The 14,461-nt window shown below is 46.6% G+C and overlaps 1 protein-coding gene across 1 annotated transcript in view; it reads left to right on the top strand.

The window, feature by feature from the left end:
- The window catches only part of LOC132395275 (regulator of G-protein signaling 22-like), a 126,147-nt gene extending 120,080 nt beyond the window's left edge, over positions 1 to 6,067 (top strand). The window contains exons 26-27 of the mRNA XM_059971626.1: positions 2,576 to 2,684; positions 5,974 to 6,067. Coding sequence (XP_059827609.1) covers positions 2,576 to 2,684; positions 5,974 to 5,981 — 117 coding nt within the window. The 3' untranslated portion in view covers positions 5,982 to 6,067. The remainder of the gene's footprint in view (positions 1 to 2,575; positions 2,685 to 5,973) is intronic.
- Positions 6,068 to 14,461: the final 8,394 nt, after the last annotated feature.

Raw genomic sequence — 14,461 nt, 5'->3', positions numbered from 1 at the left:
TTCTTCCTCTGTCGATGCTGCCTGGCTTGCTGAATATTTCCTTCATTCTACTTTCGATTCAGATTTTCAGCAAAAGACCAACATATGAAATATAAAGAATTTCCACTTAGTTGCTGACGCCTGTTCCACCGTTCAACAAGATCATGGTTGTCCTTTTATTTCAAGATCACTTTCCTGCACTAGCCCCATATCCCTTAATTCCATTAGTGTTTAAAAATCTATCCATCTCTATCTTGAAGATACTTAGGGACTGAGCCTCCACCTTCCTCTTGTGTAGAGAATTCCCAAGACTCCTTACCTGGGTGAAGACATAATTTCTTGTCTCTGGCCTGATTTGCTGATGCCCTACCTTGAAACTATGTCTTATGGTCTTAGACACTCTGAGCTGGGGAGTCACTAGCTCTACCCTGGCCCTGTCAAGTTCCTTAAAAATCATTGCACCTATCAAGGTCACTGTTCAGTCTACTAAACTCTTGGGAGCTTCAGCCTAGTACATTTTACCTGTCCTTAAATGACAAACATGCTATTCCACTAATTAATCAACATGAATCATTTGCAAATGTTGCATTATGGCATAAACATTGATTTCTCTAACTTCTGGTCATTTTTCCCACTCTCATTCTCTCTTTTTCCATTCCTCATTCTGGCTCCCCTCTTACCCTTTCTCATCTCCAACACTTCCCTCAAGTGTCCCTCCTCCCTTTTCTTCCACAGTTCACTCTCCTCTCCTATCAGATTCCTTCTTCTCCAGCACTTTACCTTTTCCCTCTTCATTTCCCATCTTCTCACTCCATCCACCTCCCCCACCCATCCATCCTCCGCCCCCCACCCACCCCCCCCGGTCTCACCTATCATTTAACTTGTGCTCCCCACCCACCCCACCTTCTTATTCTGGCTTCTACCCCTTCCTTTCCAGTCCTGATAAAGGGTCTCAGCCTGAAATGTCGACTATTTATTTTTCTATATAGATGCTAAGTTCCTCCGCCATTTTGTGTTTGTTAATGCTTTGCTTCTCTAGTTTATATTTTATAGTTCCAGTGATTTTTTTTTCTTGTTTTTTTCTTGCTCTCCCTTTCCTCTGTCTTCACTTACCTTATTTATTTATCCGTTCCAAACAGAACAACTGCAGTTAACAAGCCTCTATCACCCTTTTTCTGCAGGTGCCCTCACCACAGGTGTCAGGTGTCCATTCTGGCTCTGCACTCCATCAGAAACAGGCTTACTATCACTAACATATGTTGTGAAATGAGTTGTTCTGCAACAGCAGTACAGTCCAATGCATAAAATATAGTATAACTTTCAGGACTGAAGGTAGCTTATTGTCATTCTTCAGTACACTAGAGTAAAGGAGAACAAAGTGGTTGTTACTCCAGATCTGATGAGCATAATGAAACACCAATAAGCATAAAGAATACAATAAAAAAAACACATTAGGTATAAATGTAAAAGCAACCCTATAAAAACAATGTACAAGGGTGGATTAGACCGTTCTATGTACAGTGGTTGCGGGAGTATTTGAGCATAAGGTGGCTCTGACAAAGTGACCAAGTGACTCTCAGCAAGAGGAACAGGTTCTCTGATTAAAGAAGCTTGTTGGCAATTGATACTTAATTGCTTATTAAAAAAGGTCGCACGCCACTCGGTTCAGGAGCAGTTATTTACAGTATTGTCATACAACCATCAGGCTCCATAACCAGTGTGGATAACTTTTCTCAACTCGATGCTGAACTGATTCTACAACCTACAGACTCACTTTCAAGGTCTCTATAACTCACACGCTCCGTATTCCATGCATAATTCTGGAGGAACTCAGCAGGTCAGGGAGCACCTTGGACTCCCTTACTGATCAAGAACCTATCAACCTCTGCTTTAAATATACCCAATGACTTGTCCTCCACAACTGTCTGTGGCAATGAATTTCACAGATTCACCACACTCTGGCAAAAGAAATTTCTCATTATTTCTGTTCTAAAAGGACATCCTTTTAGTCTGAGACTGTGCCCTAGATGCTCCTATTATATCGGAAACATTCTCTCCATGTCCACTCTGTCAAGTCCTTCCAATATTCAGGCTTTCAATGAGACCCCCCCCCCCCCCATACTTCTAAACTCCAGTGAATACAAGCCCAGCGCCATCAAACACTCCTTATACATTAACCCTTTAATTCACATGTACCTCCTCAGGACACTCCCCAATGCCACCACATCCATCCTTAGATAAGAGGCCAAAAACTGCTCACAATACTCTAAGTGCAGTCTGGTCAATGCCTTATAAAACCTTAGCAATACATCCTTGCTTTTGTATTCTAGTCCTCTCAAAATGAATGCCAACATTGCATTTGCATTTGACTCTACCTAGATGTTAACCTTTAGGGAATCCTGCACAAGCACTCCCAAGTTCCTTTGTACCTCTGATTTCTGAATTCTCTCCCCATTTAGAATATTGTCTATGCCTTTATTCTTGCTACCGTACACTTCCCTACACCACATTTCATCAATAATGATGGTCATACAGTAGAAAAGGTTGCTCCTTTAAAAGTAAGCCAATGTAAAATCTTTTACTTTATCCTCTGCAGTTTTCCTGGTCTTTGTCTAAATACGTGGAGGCACTGGATAGGGAGAAGGCACTGATTTTAAGACAAAAGGCTATGCAGCAAGAACCTATATCTACATTTACAAATGCAGGTAAACTTTAAAATTCATCAGTCTTAGGATTGAGAATTCTGCCTGTGCCCTGTATTAAATTTCTCAGTCTCTCAATCTCTCCCTTTCCCTTCATTACTACATTGATTCTCCCCTCCCTCTCCCCTGAAGTAGTGTAGCACTACCCATACTTAACCAGAAAATTGCAACTTCAAAGCCCATCCCTAGACAGAAAGTTTGCTGATAATCCTTTTCAATGGAAATGATAAATATATTTGCTAATGGCCAAATACATCAGGTTACATATATGCAGCCTGCAATATTGCATCTTCTTAATGCATAAGACCATCAGACATAGGAACAGAATCAGGCATTCTATCCATCTAGTCTGCACTGCCATTCCACCATGGCTGATTTATTATGCATCTCAACCCCATTCGCCTGCATTCTCGCTGTAATCTCTGATACCCTTACTAATGAATACCCTTATCAATCTCCACTTTAAATATACCTAATTACTTGGTCTCCACAGCAGTCTGTAGCAATGAATTCCACAGATTCACCACCCTCCAACTAATGAAATTCTTCCTTATCTCTGTTCTAAAGGGACATCCGTCTATTCTGAGGCTGAGCTTTCTGGTCCTAGATTGTCAGTTAATAGTCTTCAGTGACATTTTTGAGTTCTGGGTCATCAAACTGTGTGAGAGTGTCTTCAGTAATAATTTATCTTGTAGCGCTGCCTACTTTCCCCTACAGGTACTTTATAGTAAGTTAACTTTTTTTTCACAGGCTCTTCAAAATACCATATGGCACCAAACAACTTAAGTGAATAATCTAAATATTCAAAACTGTTTTATTACCACTAGCGAGTCCAAAGTGAACTTGCCCAGTATTGAGTAATGCAAACTAGACTTTGGATGGCTTGCACAAGAGTTTGTTGAGATGGAAAAAAACACTTTTGGTCATTCACCTTCATTCTTGGAAGGAAGGAATGGAATTCATGCCATTGGAATGGATTTTAAATATTAAAATCATAAGTGAAAGAGTTTCTGCAGATGCTAAAGATCCAGAGTAACAAACACAAAATGCTGGAGGATCTCAGCAGGTCAGGTAGTAACTATGGAGAGGAACAATTCAGGCTTAGATCTTTCATATCAGGCCCTGATGAAGGGTCTGGGGCTGAAACATTGACTATTTATTCCCCTCCATAGATGCTAGAACCTGTTGAGTTCCTCCTGCATTTTGTGCATGTTAATCTGAATGTCAAAGCCATCCCTGAGACCTTTCATATCAGGTCCTGATGAAGGATCTCAGCTCAAAACGTTAACTATTTATTCCCTTCCATAGATGCTGCCTGATGTGCAGAGTTCCTCCAGTATTTTGTTTGTGTTACTCTGAATATCAAAGTTGTCTCTTTGAAGAATGCAGAAAGAGTAGACTTTGCAATAACTATATTAAACTGCAGTGACGAGGCTTTTTCCAGTAATTATTTGATATATTCTGAAATATCTTACATTTCAGTATAGACATAGAATCTCTAGTTTAAATGACATGGACGTGCTAGATTAGATGGATATTGTAAGGAATTCTGACTCCTGCCACAAATGTAATATTGCCTCAAACTTTAACGGCTCCTCTGGCCCAAAACGTTGTAGCTCTATAAAACCCTGGTTAGACCACACTTGTATTGTGTTCAGTTCTAGCCGCCTCATTTTAGAAAGTATGTAGAAGCCTCAGAGAGAGTGCAGAGGAGATTCACCAGGATGCCTCCTGGATTAGACAGCATGGTTTATAATGATAGATTAAGAGAGCAACTAGGCACGAGGCTTGGTCCTCCACTTGCATCACTGCTGCTTTGTTCAGTGGGGGGGGGGGGGAATTGGGAGAAGTGTCTGATTGGCTAGAGAGAGAAGGAGGAAGCAATCACTGTAAGGTGGGGTATCATGGAGGCAGTGTATAGGGGAATTCCACTGCATCGGAGTAAGGTTGCCAACATAATCCTTATGGACAACTCTTTAGGCATCCATGTCTCAGTAGGATATTAGGAGCAGTTAACTACTACAAATCTTAACAGAGGTCTGTTTGTAGGAGAACACTTATGTCTGATATCATGACTGTGGAGTAGACCACCGTACGGTGCAGTACCTGGTTCGATTTTGCCAGGGTCAGTAAGGAGACTGTGCATTCTCCCCATATTCCTGATGGTTTCCTCCAGGTGCTCCGGTTTCCTCCTACTTCCCAAAGATGCACGGGTTAGTAGGATAATTGATCACGACTGTAAACGGGTGGCGCAGTCTTGTTGGCTGGAAGGGCCTGTTACCATGCTACATCTTTAAATAAAAAAATCACACTGAAACTTAGAAACACTGTCCGCAGTCCACGTGCGCAATAGGCTAGCATAAATATCTTCAAAGCACACATTTCTCTGTGCATGATGCAGTAAATAAAATAAATGTCGCCTTTCTGACAGCCACACATTACAAAATTGTAGAACAGTGACAAAAGAAAAATTTCCATGCTGTTGTGTTTGTGGGAACTATGTCATAGGCACCTTACATATATATTATATGTGGCCTCCCATACGTAAAGGTATCAATGGTTATGGGCAGAATGGGGTTGGGAGAAAATAAATCAGCCTTGATGGAGTAGCAGAACAGGTTAGATGGCCTAATTCTCCTTCTACGTCTTATGGTTTTATGGTCTTAAAATGTGAGTTGCTTTAGTCCTGGGACACTAACTACCAAGGCAGCTGTAGCTGAAGACTTGAAAGTGCCCCACTGCTAATTTTAGGCCATTGTCACTTTGTTCATGCCAATTCAGATCTTTTTATGTCAGTATATTCTCTAATATACTATGTGGAGCATCATCAGTTGTCTAACAGCAGCTTTGGAATTATTCTAGAAAATAAAGTTGTAGTTCTTTCAATTGATTCATTACAGGCTACACCAACCCACTGGAACAGGCTTGTCACAAACAAGAGAAAATCTGCAGATGCTGGAATTCTGAGCAACACACACAAAATGCTGGAGGAACTCAGTAGGCCAGGCAGCACCTATGGAAAAGAGTACAGTGGGCATTTCAGGCCAAAGCGTCGACTGTACTCTTTTCCATAGATGCTGCCGGGCCTGCTGAGTTCCTACAGCATTTTGTGTGTTTTGTGTTGGAACAGTCTTGTGGTGGGCTGGGGTAAAAACAGTGTGAGGTGGGGTATCATTAACACAATAATTGGTGGGGAATGGGGGGGGGTTAACAGACATGATTGTGGTCAGCGGATGTCAATGTCAATATCAAGTAGTGAAAGTTGAGGTAACTGTAACCTTTTCTATTGCAGGAAACTAAACTCATCTAAAGCTGGCTAACTACTGAAAATAAACTTAACCAGACTTGATGGAAGAGATATCCTCCGAGTTGGAATTTCCTTTTCCTTAAATTACAGTAATCTCTTCAAATCCTTATTTATTTGCTTATTTATTTCCAGTAGGTAATTTCCTATTTAAAACAAATGACAATGAGGAACAGCCACGTGTTGGCACGTGGCCAAGTGGTTAAGGCTTTGGGCTATCGACCTGAAGGTCATTAGTTCGAGCCTCAGCCGAGGCAGCGTGTGGGGTCCTTGAGCAAGGCACTTAACCACACACTGCTCCTGCACATTTATAGCCAGTGGCAGTGGTTGGTGCAGTATGGACAAGAGAGAATGATTTGGATGTGTTGTACCCATTTTTTCAGTGCAGAAGAGTTCCAGGCTTTAGCAAATCCATATAGGGATTAGTAGCGGCAAAGGAAACATCCTTGACAAAATCTAGTGGTTTTGATTTCACTTAGACCATTTAGATTCAGATTTATTTATCACATGTCCATCGATACAAACAGTAAAATGTGTTGTTTATGTTAATAGCTTACATACCTAAGGATCTGCTGGGGGCAGCCCACAAGTGTCACCACAGAGTCCGGTGCTAACATAGCTTGCCCATAATGTTTGGCAGAACAACACCAAACACAACAGAGTATACAAGCAACAAAGCAAAACAAGCCCCGTACCTCCCTCACACATACAGAGCTCTCTAACTTCACCCCCCAGTGGACTCGTGGATACTGTGGTGAACTATGTGCCTGTCGGGACACGCCCCTGCTGACTGCTCCTGTGGCTCCTCCCACAGGCCCCTGTATAAAGGAGACCTGCGGCCTGAAGATCGGCCTCAGTCTCCAGGACCTTGTATGATAGACACTCACTCCTGGTTCCTTCTTCCAGTCAATAAAAGCCGATATCTCGCCTACGTCTCAGTGTGAGTTATTGATGGTGCATCAATTTTATTGACTGGAAGTTTTAAAACATGGAACCCGTTTTGCGTCCGGACCGGTTGGATTTGGACCCTCAAGACCCTGACGCAGCTCTCGCTTTTGAACACTGGCTTGCATGCTTCCAATCGTACTTGGCGGAGCTTCGTGCGACTGAACCCGCCGTTATGCACAGAATCCTACTCTCGAGGGTCTCCTCCAAAGTTTACTCCTTTATCCGGGACCTGCCGACCTACGAAGGGGCACTGGACGCCCTCAAACGACAGTACCTGCGGCCGGTGAACACCGTCTACGCAAGACATCGCTTAGCTACCCGGCAACAGCGGCCTGGCGAATCGTGCGCTGAGTTTCTCCGAGCACTACAGACACTCGTCCGAGCTTGTGACTGCAAGACGCTCACGGCAGAACAGCATGCGGAGCTGCTGGTGCGAGACGCCTTTGTGACGGGACTGAGGTCAGTGTACATGCGCCAGCGGCTGCTGGAGAACTCGGATCTTACCTTAAGCTCGGCGATAGAGAAGGCCAACGCTCTAGAAGCTGCGCGGCATAACGCCGACGCTGTCCAGTCGCGCGATTCCCCGCCGGTTTCGTGGACGCCTCAGACCCCGCCACCGCCGGCTCCCGGGAGCGAATTCGCCAACGCCGCCGCCAGTCGCCGTTCCACGAGCTCCCCGACCCAGACCACGGCTGTGGCCCGTAAGAAACTCGTGCTTTGTTATTTCTGTGGCCAAAAGAAACATCCTCGACAACGCTGTCCAGCGCGAGAAGCGACCTGCTCCAGCTGCGGAAAGCGGGGCCACTTCGCCAAGGTCTGTAAGTCTCAACCTCGAGCGGAGTGCAGCGCTGCGGGTGAAACGTGGGGGCCGCTATCTTGCATGCCGGGATGTGGGCGGCCATCTTTGTCGACGTCAGCACGCCCCGCCCCCGATCCTCGGATGCTGACCGGGTACCCCGGATGTGAGCGGCCATCTTTGTCGGCGTCAGCATGCCCCGCCCCCGACCCTCCGATGCTGACCGGGTACCCCGACGGCGATCCAACTCTGGCCACTGTGACTCTCGACCAAAGCGCCCCACACCAGCTTGCAAGGTCCATGATGGACATCCAGGTGGAGGGGCATTGGACTGGATGCCTGTTTGACACGGGCAGCACTGGGAGTTTTATTCACCCGGACACAGTGCAACGCTGCGGACTTGCAACGCGGCCGGTCAGTCGGAGGTTCCATTTGGCCTCTGGGTCGCAGTCCGCAGACATCCGGGCGGGTTGTGTAGCGACTTTGGTGGTGCAAGGCACAGAATATCGGGACTTTGAACTGCTGGTCATGCCTAATCTGTGTGCACCTGTGCTATTGGGGCTGGACTTCCAGAGCCATCTCGAAAGTGTGACTATGGTATACGACGGGCCCCTCCCACCACTCACTGTCAAGAATCCTCAGTTTTGTGGGACTTCTTCACATACCCCGCTACTGACCACACACACACACGGACACACACATCCCATCCAGAACCAGGCCAACAGCTGCGCTACCGACACTTGCAGCCTCTCCACTCTCAAGATCCCTCCCCCACCGCTGTTCGCCAACCTGACCCCCGACTGTAAACCTGTGGCAACCAAAAGCAGGAGGTACAGCGCGGGGGACCGGGCCTTCATTCAGTCGGAGGTGCAGCGGCTGCTCAGGGAGGGGATCATTGAGCCGAGCACAAGCCCTTGGAGGGCCCAGGTGGTTGTTGTTCGGACTGGGCAGAAAAATAGGATGGCGGTGGACTATAGTCAAACCATCAATATGTTTACGCAGCTTGACGCATACCCCCTACCCCGCATCGCGGATATGGTCAACCAGATTGCTCAGTATAAGGTGTACTCGACAATAGATCTGAAATCCGCTTATCACCAGCTCCCCATCTGCCCAGAGGACCGCCCCTACACCGCCTTCGAGGCGGGCGGCCGGCTCTATCACTTCCTGCGCGTCCCTTTCGGTGTCACGAATGGTGTCTCTGTCTTCCAGAAGGAAATGGACCGGATGGTGGACCAGTACCAACTGCAGGCCACATTTCCCTATCTGGATAACATCACCATCTGTGGTCATGACAGGCCAGATCACGACGCCAACCTCCAACGGTTTCTCCAAGTGGCCGCAGCTCTGAACCTTACTTATAACAGGGACAAGTGTGTTTTTGGTACCACCCGCCTTGCTATACTTGGGTATGTCGTGGAAAACGGGGTTATTGGGCCTGATCCCGAACGTATGCGCCCCCTGTTAGAGCTCCCTCTTCCCACCACTCTCAAGGCCCTCAGACGGTGCCTGGGGTTTTTTTCCTATTACGCCCAATGGGTCCCCCATTACGCAGACAAGGCTCGCCCCCTGGTCAAGTCTACCTCGTTTCCCCTCTCTGCTGAGGCCTGCGCGGCCTTCAACTGCATTAGAGCGGACATTGCCAAAGCTACGATGCATGCAGTGGACGAGACCGCTCCCTTCCAAGTGGAGTGTGATGCCTCCGATTTCGCTCTGGCTGCTACCCTTAATCAGGAAGGCAGACCAGTAGCATTCTTTTCTCGCACCCTCCAAGGCTCTGAAATTCGGCACTCCGCGGTGGAGAAAGAAGCCCAGGCCATAGTGGAGGCTGTTAGGCACTGGAGGCACTATCTTGCTGGCAAAAGATTCACTGTGCTGACTGACCAGCGCTCGGTTGCGTTCCTGTTCAGCAACCAACAGCGGGGCAAGATCAAAAATGATAAGATTTTGCGGTGGAGGATAGAACTCTCCACCTACACCTATGATATCCTGTACCGGCCTGGCAGACTCAATGAGCCCCCTGATGCCCTATCCCGGGGAACATGTGCTAGCACACAGCTCGACCAGCTGTACGCCCTTCATGCACAACTTTGCCATCCGGGGGTCACCCGATTTTACCATTTTGTGAAAGCTCGGAACCTGCCGTACTCCCTGGAGGACATCAGGACGATGACCAGGGACTGCCAAATTTGTGCCGAGTGCAAACCGCACTTCTACTGTCCCGACACGGCACAACTTGTCAAGGCCACCCGCCCTTTTGAACGCCTGAGTGTTGACTTTAAGGGCCCCCTTCCCTCCACTGACCGCAATGTCTATTTTCTCAGTGTTATTGACGAGTTCTCACGGTTCCCCTTTGCCATCCCCTGCCCCGACACCACTGCCACGTCCGTCATAAAAGCCCTGCGCCAGCTCTTCACTCTGTTCGGGTATCCCTGCTATATCCACAGTGATAGAGGGTCCTCCTTTATGAGTGAGGAGCTGCGCCAGTACTTGCTAGCTAGGGGCATTGCTACCAGTCGGACCACGAGTTATAATCCCCGGGGTAATGGCCAGGTAGAGCGGGAGAATGCCACAGTGTGGAAGGCCACACTTTTAGCCCTTAAGTCCAAAGGGTTGCCGGTCTCTCGATGGCAGGAGGTCCTCCCTGAGGCACTGCACTCTATCCGCTCTCTGTTATGTACGTCCACCAATGCCACCCCTCACGAACGCCTATTCTCTTTTCCCAGGAAGTCTGTCACTGGGACCACCCTACCAGTTTGGCTGACGTCCCCGGGGCCAGTGCTGCTCCGGAAACATGTGAGGAGCAATAAATACTCCCCGCTGGTGGAGAGGGTTCACCTTCTCCATGCGAACCCCCAGTATGCTTACGTGGTCTTACCTGATGGGCGGGAGGACACGGTCTCCATCCGCGACCTGGCACCCGCAGGTGCAGCAGACCACTACCCTGAAGGCTCTCCGGTAACTGTGAACCCTGCACCAGAGGTGACACCGTACTCACCAGGCCCTACACAGACTCCTCACGACACTTGTATACCGGGCGTTTCGTACGCATTTATACCAGGCGCCTCGCACATGCATGAGGGATCACCGGCGCCTAGTGGGCAAGAACACGCGCAACCCCCGTCCCCTGTGCAATCGCCAATGTTGCCGGCACCTATGCGGTCACAGCCAGTGCTACGTAGATCGCAGCGACAGATTCGACCGCCTGATCGGCTTGACTTGTAAGAACCTTCGCTACATGAGGACTTTTTCAAACGAAGGGGGGGTGAATGTGGTGAACTATGTGCCTGTCGGGACACGCCCCTGCTGACTGCTCCTGTGGCTCCTCCCACAGGCCCCTGTATAAAGGAGACCTGCGGCCTGAAGATCGGCCTCAGTCTCCAGGACCTTGTATGATAGACACTCACTCCTGGTTCCTTCTTCCAGTCAATAAAAGCCGATATCTCGCCTACGTCTCAGTGTGAGTTATTGATGGTGCATCAGATACGTAAACACTGGGCCTTCAACTTCCCTTGCTGACTTACAGAAATTCGCAGAGTTGGGGTTCCGGCCACTGGGCCTCAACTTCTGCATTCTAATTCTCCTTCAAGCTCAATATGGATATCTGATTAAACTTTATGCTTTGAATTTTTGTATCATCTCACAGCACATCAAATCTGCAGTTATCAAGTCCTTTAGGGTTTGGTACCTTTGGACCTGTAGTTATCCCCATATGCATTAGTAGCTTTGCACCTTTAGTTCCCTCCCTCCAGGTCAGTAACTAAGGACCTGTAGTTCCCTCTGCCAACCAGAACAGGCAAAAAAAAAATCTCTGGCACCTCTACTTTCTAAGGAGTTTAAGGAGGTTCAGCTTGTCATGAAACAGCCCAACAAACTTCTACACATGCACTGTTGAGAATTTCCTTACTAATCACATCATGGCTTGGTGTGGCAATTCAGAATCTGATTCATTGTTGCTGATATTTGTGCCAAAGGTTTTGCCTGGATAAACTGATCCCTTCTGCCTGCGTGTGATCATGCCCCTCCATTCCCTGCACATTTGTGGGCCTATATAGGAGCCTCTTAAACACATCAATTCAACCTTAAGACAAAAGAACAAAATAAGGCCATTTAGCCCCTTGAGTCTGCTCTGCTCTTCTATCATGGCTGATTGATTATCTCTCTCAACATTATTCTCCTGCCTTCTCCCATTAACCTTTGACACCCTTCCTAATCAAGAACCTATCAACATCCACTTTAAATATACTTAGTGACTTGGCCTCCACTGCTGTCTGTGGCAATGAATTCCACAGATTCACCACCCTCTGGCTAAAGAAATTCCTCTTCACCTCTGTTCTAAAGGGACATCCTTCAATTCTGAGGCTGTTCCCTCTGGTCCTAGACTCCCCCACTGTAGGAGACATCATCACCCCATCCATTCTATCTAGGCCTTTCAATATACAATGGATTTCATTGAGATTCACCCCCCTTCCCGATTTTTCTAAACTCCAGTGAGTACAGGCCCAGAGCCATCAAACGCTTCTCAAACATTAACCCTACTGTTCCTGGGATAATTGTTGTGAATCTCCTCTGGACCCTATCCAATGGCAGAAACTGCTCACATAACCCCAGGTGCAGCCAGACCAATACCCAAGTCAATTATTGAAGAGAGGCACTCTAATCAAGGATAAAATTGTCCCAAAGCAGCAATTACTTACAATTCTGATATACTGGAACACACATTTAGGTTACAAGCTCTGCAATACTTGCAATTAGCTCCTACTTCCCACTCAAATGTAACAGTGCTTTTTACAACTTACATTTTAGGATCCAAATATTTGCAAGGATTTTTCTGCATCTACAAGGCCCTATGATGGAATATTGTCTCCTTGTCTGGAATATCAGCATTTATTGCCCATTCCTGCTTGGGAAGCTGCCTTATTGAACCACTGCTGCCACTCTTGTGAAACTGTGCTGGGTAGGGAGGTTCAAGGTGAATTGAAGGACCAGAAGCACATTTTCAGGTCTGGATGCTGGAGGGGAACAGATAGGTGATGTTGTTCCTAGGTACACAGTACATTTATGCCTCTTTGATATAGTTGTTGTGGGTTTGGAGCAGCCTTGGAGAGTAACTGCAGTTTGTAGAAGGTGCACGTGTTACCAAGATTGTTTTATCCGTGGATGATGTCAGATTTGCCAGTTGATGGCACTGCAGTGTTCCACACAAGATGTGACTCATAGAGGCATAGACTAGTAAAGCACAGAAACAGACCCTTAGCCCATCTAGTTCATGCCAAACTGTTATTCTGCCTAATCCCATCAACCCGCACCTGGACAGTAACCCTCCATACCCCTCCCGTTCATATGCTTAGCCAAACTTCACTTCAATGGTGCAATTGACCCCCCCCCCCCAATCCACCACTTCCGCTGGAAGCTCATTCCACACTCACACCACCCTCTGAGTGAAGTTCCCCCTCAGGTTCCTCTTAAATATTTTACCTTTCACCCTTAACCTATGACCGCTAGTTCTAGTTTCGCCCAACCTGAAGGAAGAAAGTCTGCTTGTATTTATCCGACCTTTACACCTCATAATTTTGTACACCTCTATCAAATCTCCCTTCATTCTCCTATGCTTCAGGGAATAGAGCCCTCATCTATTCAACCTTTCACTGTAACTCAGGTCTTGGCTACATCCTTGCAAATTTTCCTTGACTCTTTCAATCTTACTGATCTTACCTGTAGGGAGGTGACCAGAACTGCACACAACACTCCAAATTTGGACTCACCATTGTCTGATACAACTTCAACAATACATCCCTAACTATGTGTAATGCTTCTACATTCAAGCAGAGGCAAGCTGATCACAGACAGCTCTACTTCATTAGGAACTTGAGGAGATTTGGTGTGTCACCAAAGACTCTGGCAAATTTCTACAGGTGTGCTGTGGAGATAATTCTAACTGGTGTATCAACATGTGATATAGAGGCACCAATGCACAGGGTTGTGAAAGGTGTTGTAGACTCAGAGAAATCTATCATGGGCACAACCCTCTGCATCATTAAGAACATCTTGAACAGGCTGTGCCTCAAGGCAGCAGTACCCATCACTTAAGGACCCTGAGCTGGGTTACACACATTTATTACTGTCAATAAGGAGGTGGTACAGGAGCCTGAAGATTCACATTCAATCATTCCATCATACTCCTGGCTTAGTGCCTTGTAGACGATAAAACTTTCTCAGGAATTCAGTGGAGGAATTGTAGGATTCCCAGCCTCTGATCTGCACTTGTAGATATTAGTACTTCTCTGGCTGGTCCTTTGGTGACCACAGGATACTGATGATGGAGATTTAATTTTGGTAGTGCCTTTGAGTGTCAAGGGTATGTGTTAAGACTCTTTCTTGATGTAGCTTTCATTGCCTGATAGATAATTTATTGATCCCAAGTGAAATTACAGTGACACAGTAGCATTACAAGTGTATAGTTTTGTGATATGAATGTTATTTGTCATTATTCCCTGTGAGAACACAGTGACAGTGCATAAACCTGCCATAAGACCTTAGGACCATAAGATATAGGAACAGAATTAAGCCATTTGGCCTATTGAGTTTGCTCTGTCATTCCATCATAGCTGATTTATTATCCCTCTTAACCACATTCTCCTGCCTTCTCCCCGTAAATTTTGATACCCTTAACTAATCGTGAACCTATCAAACTGCATTTTAAATAAACCTAATGACTTGGCTTCCACAGCT

This window comes from Hypanus sabinus, chromosome 1, assembly GCF_030144855.1.
Source record: "Hypanus sabinus isolate sHypSab1 chromosome 1, sHypSab1.hap1, whole genome shotgun sequence".
Lineage (NCBI taxonomy): Eukaryota > Metazoa > Chordata > Chondrichthyes > Myliobatiformes > Dasyatidae > Hypanus > Hypanus sabinus.
Note: the sequence above shows the minus strand (reverse complement) of the source record. Positions and strands in the feature narration are given on the sequence as shown.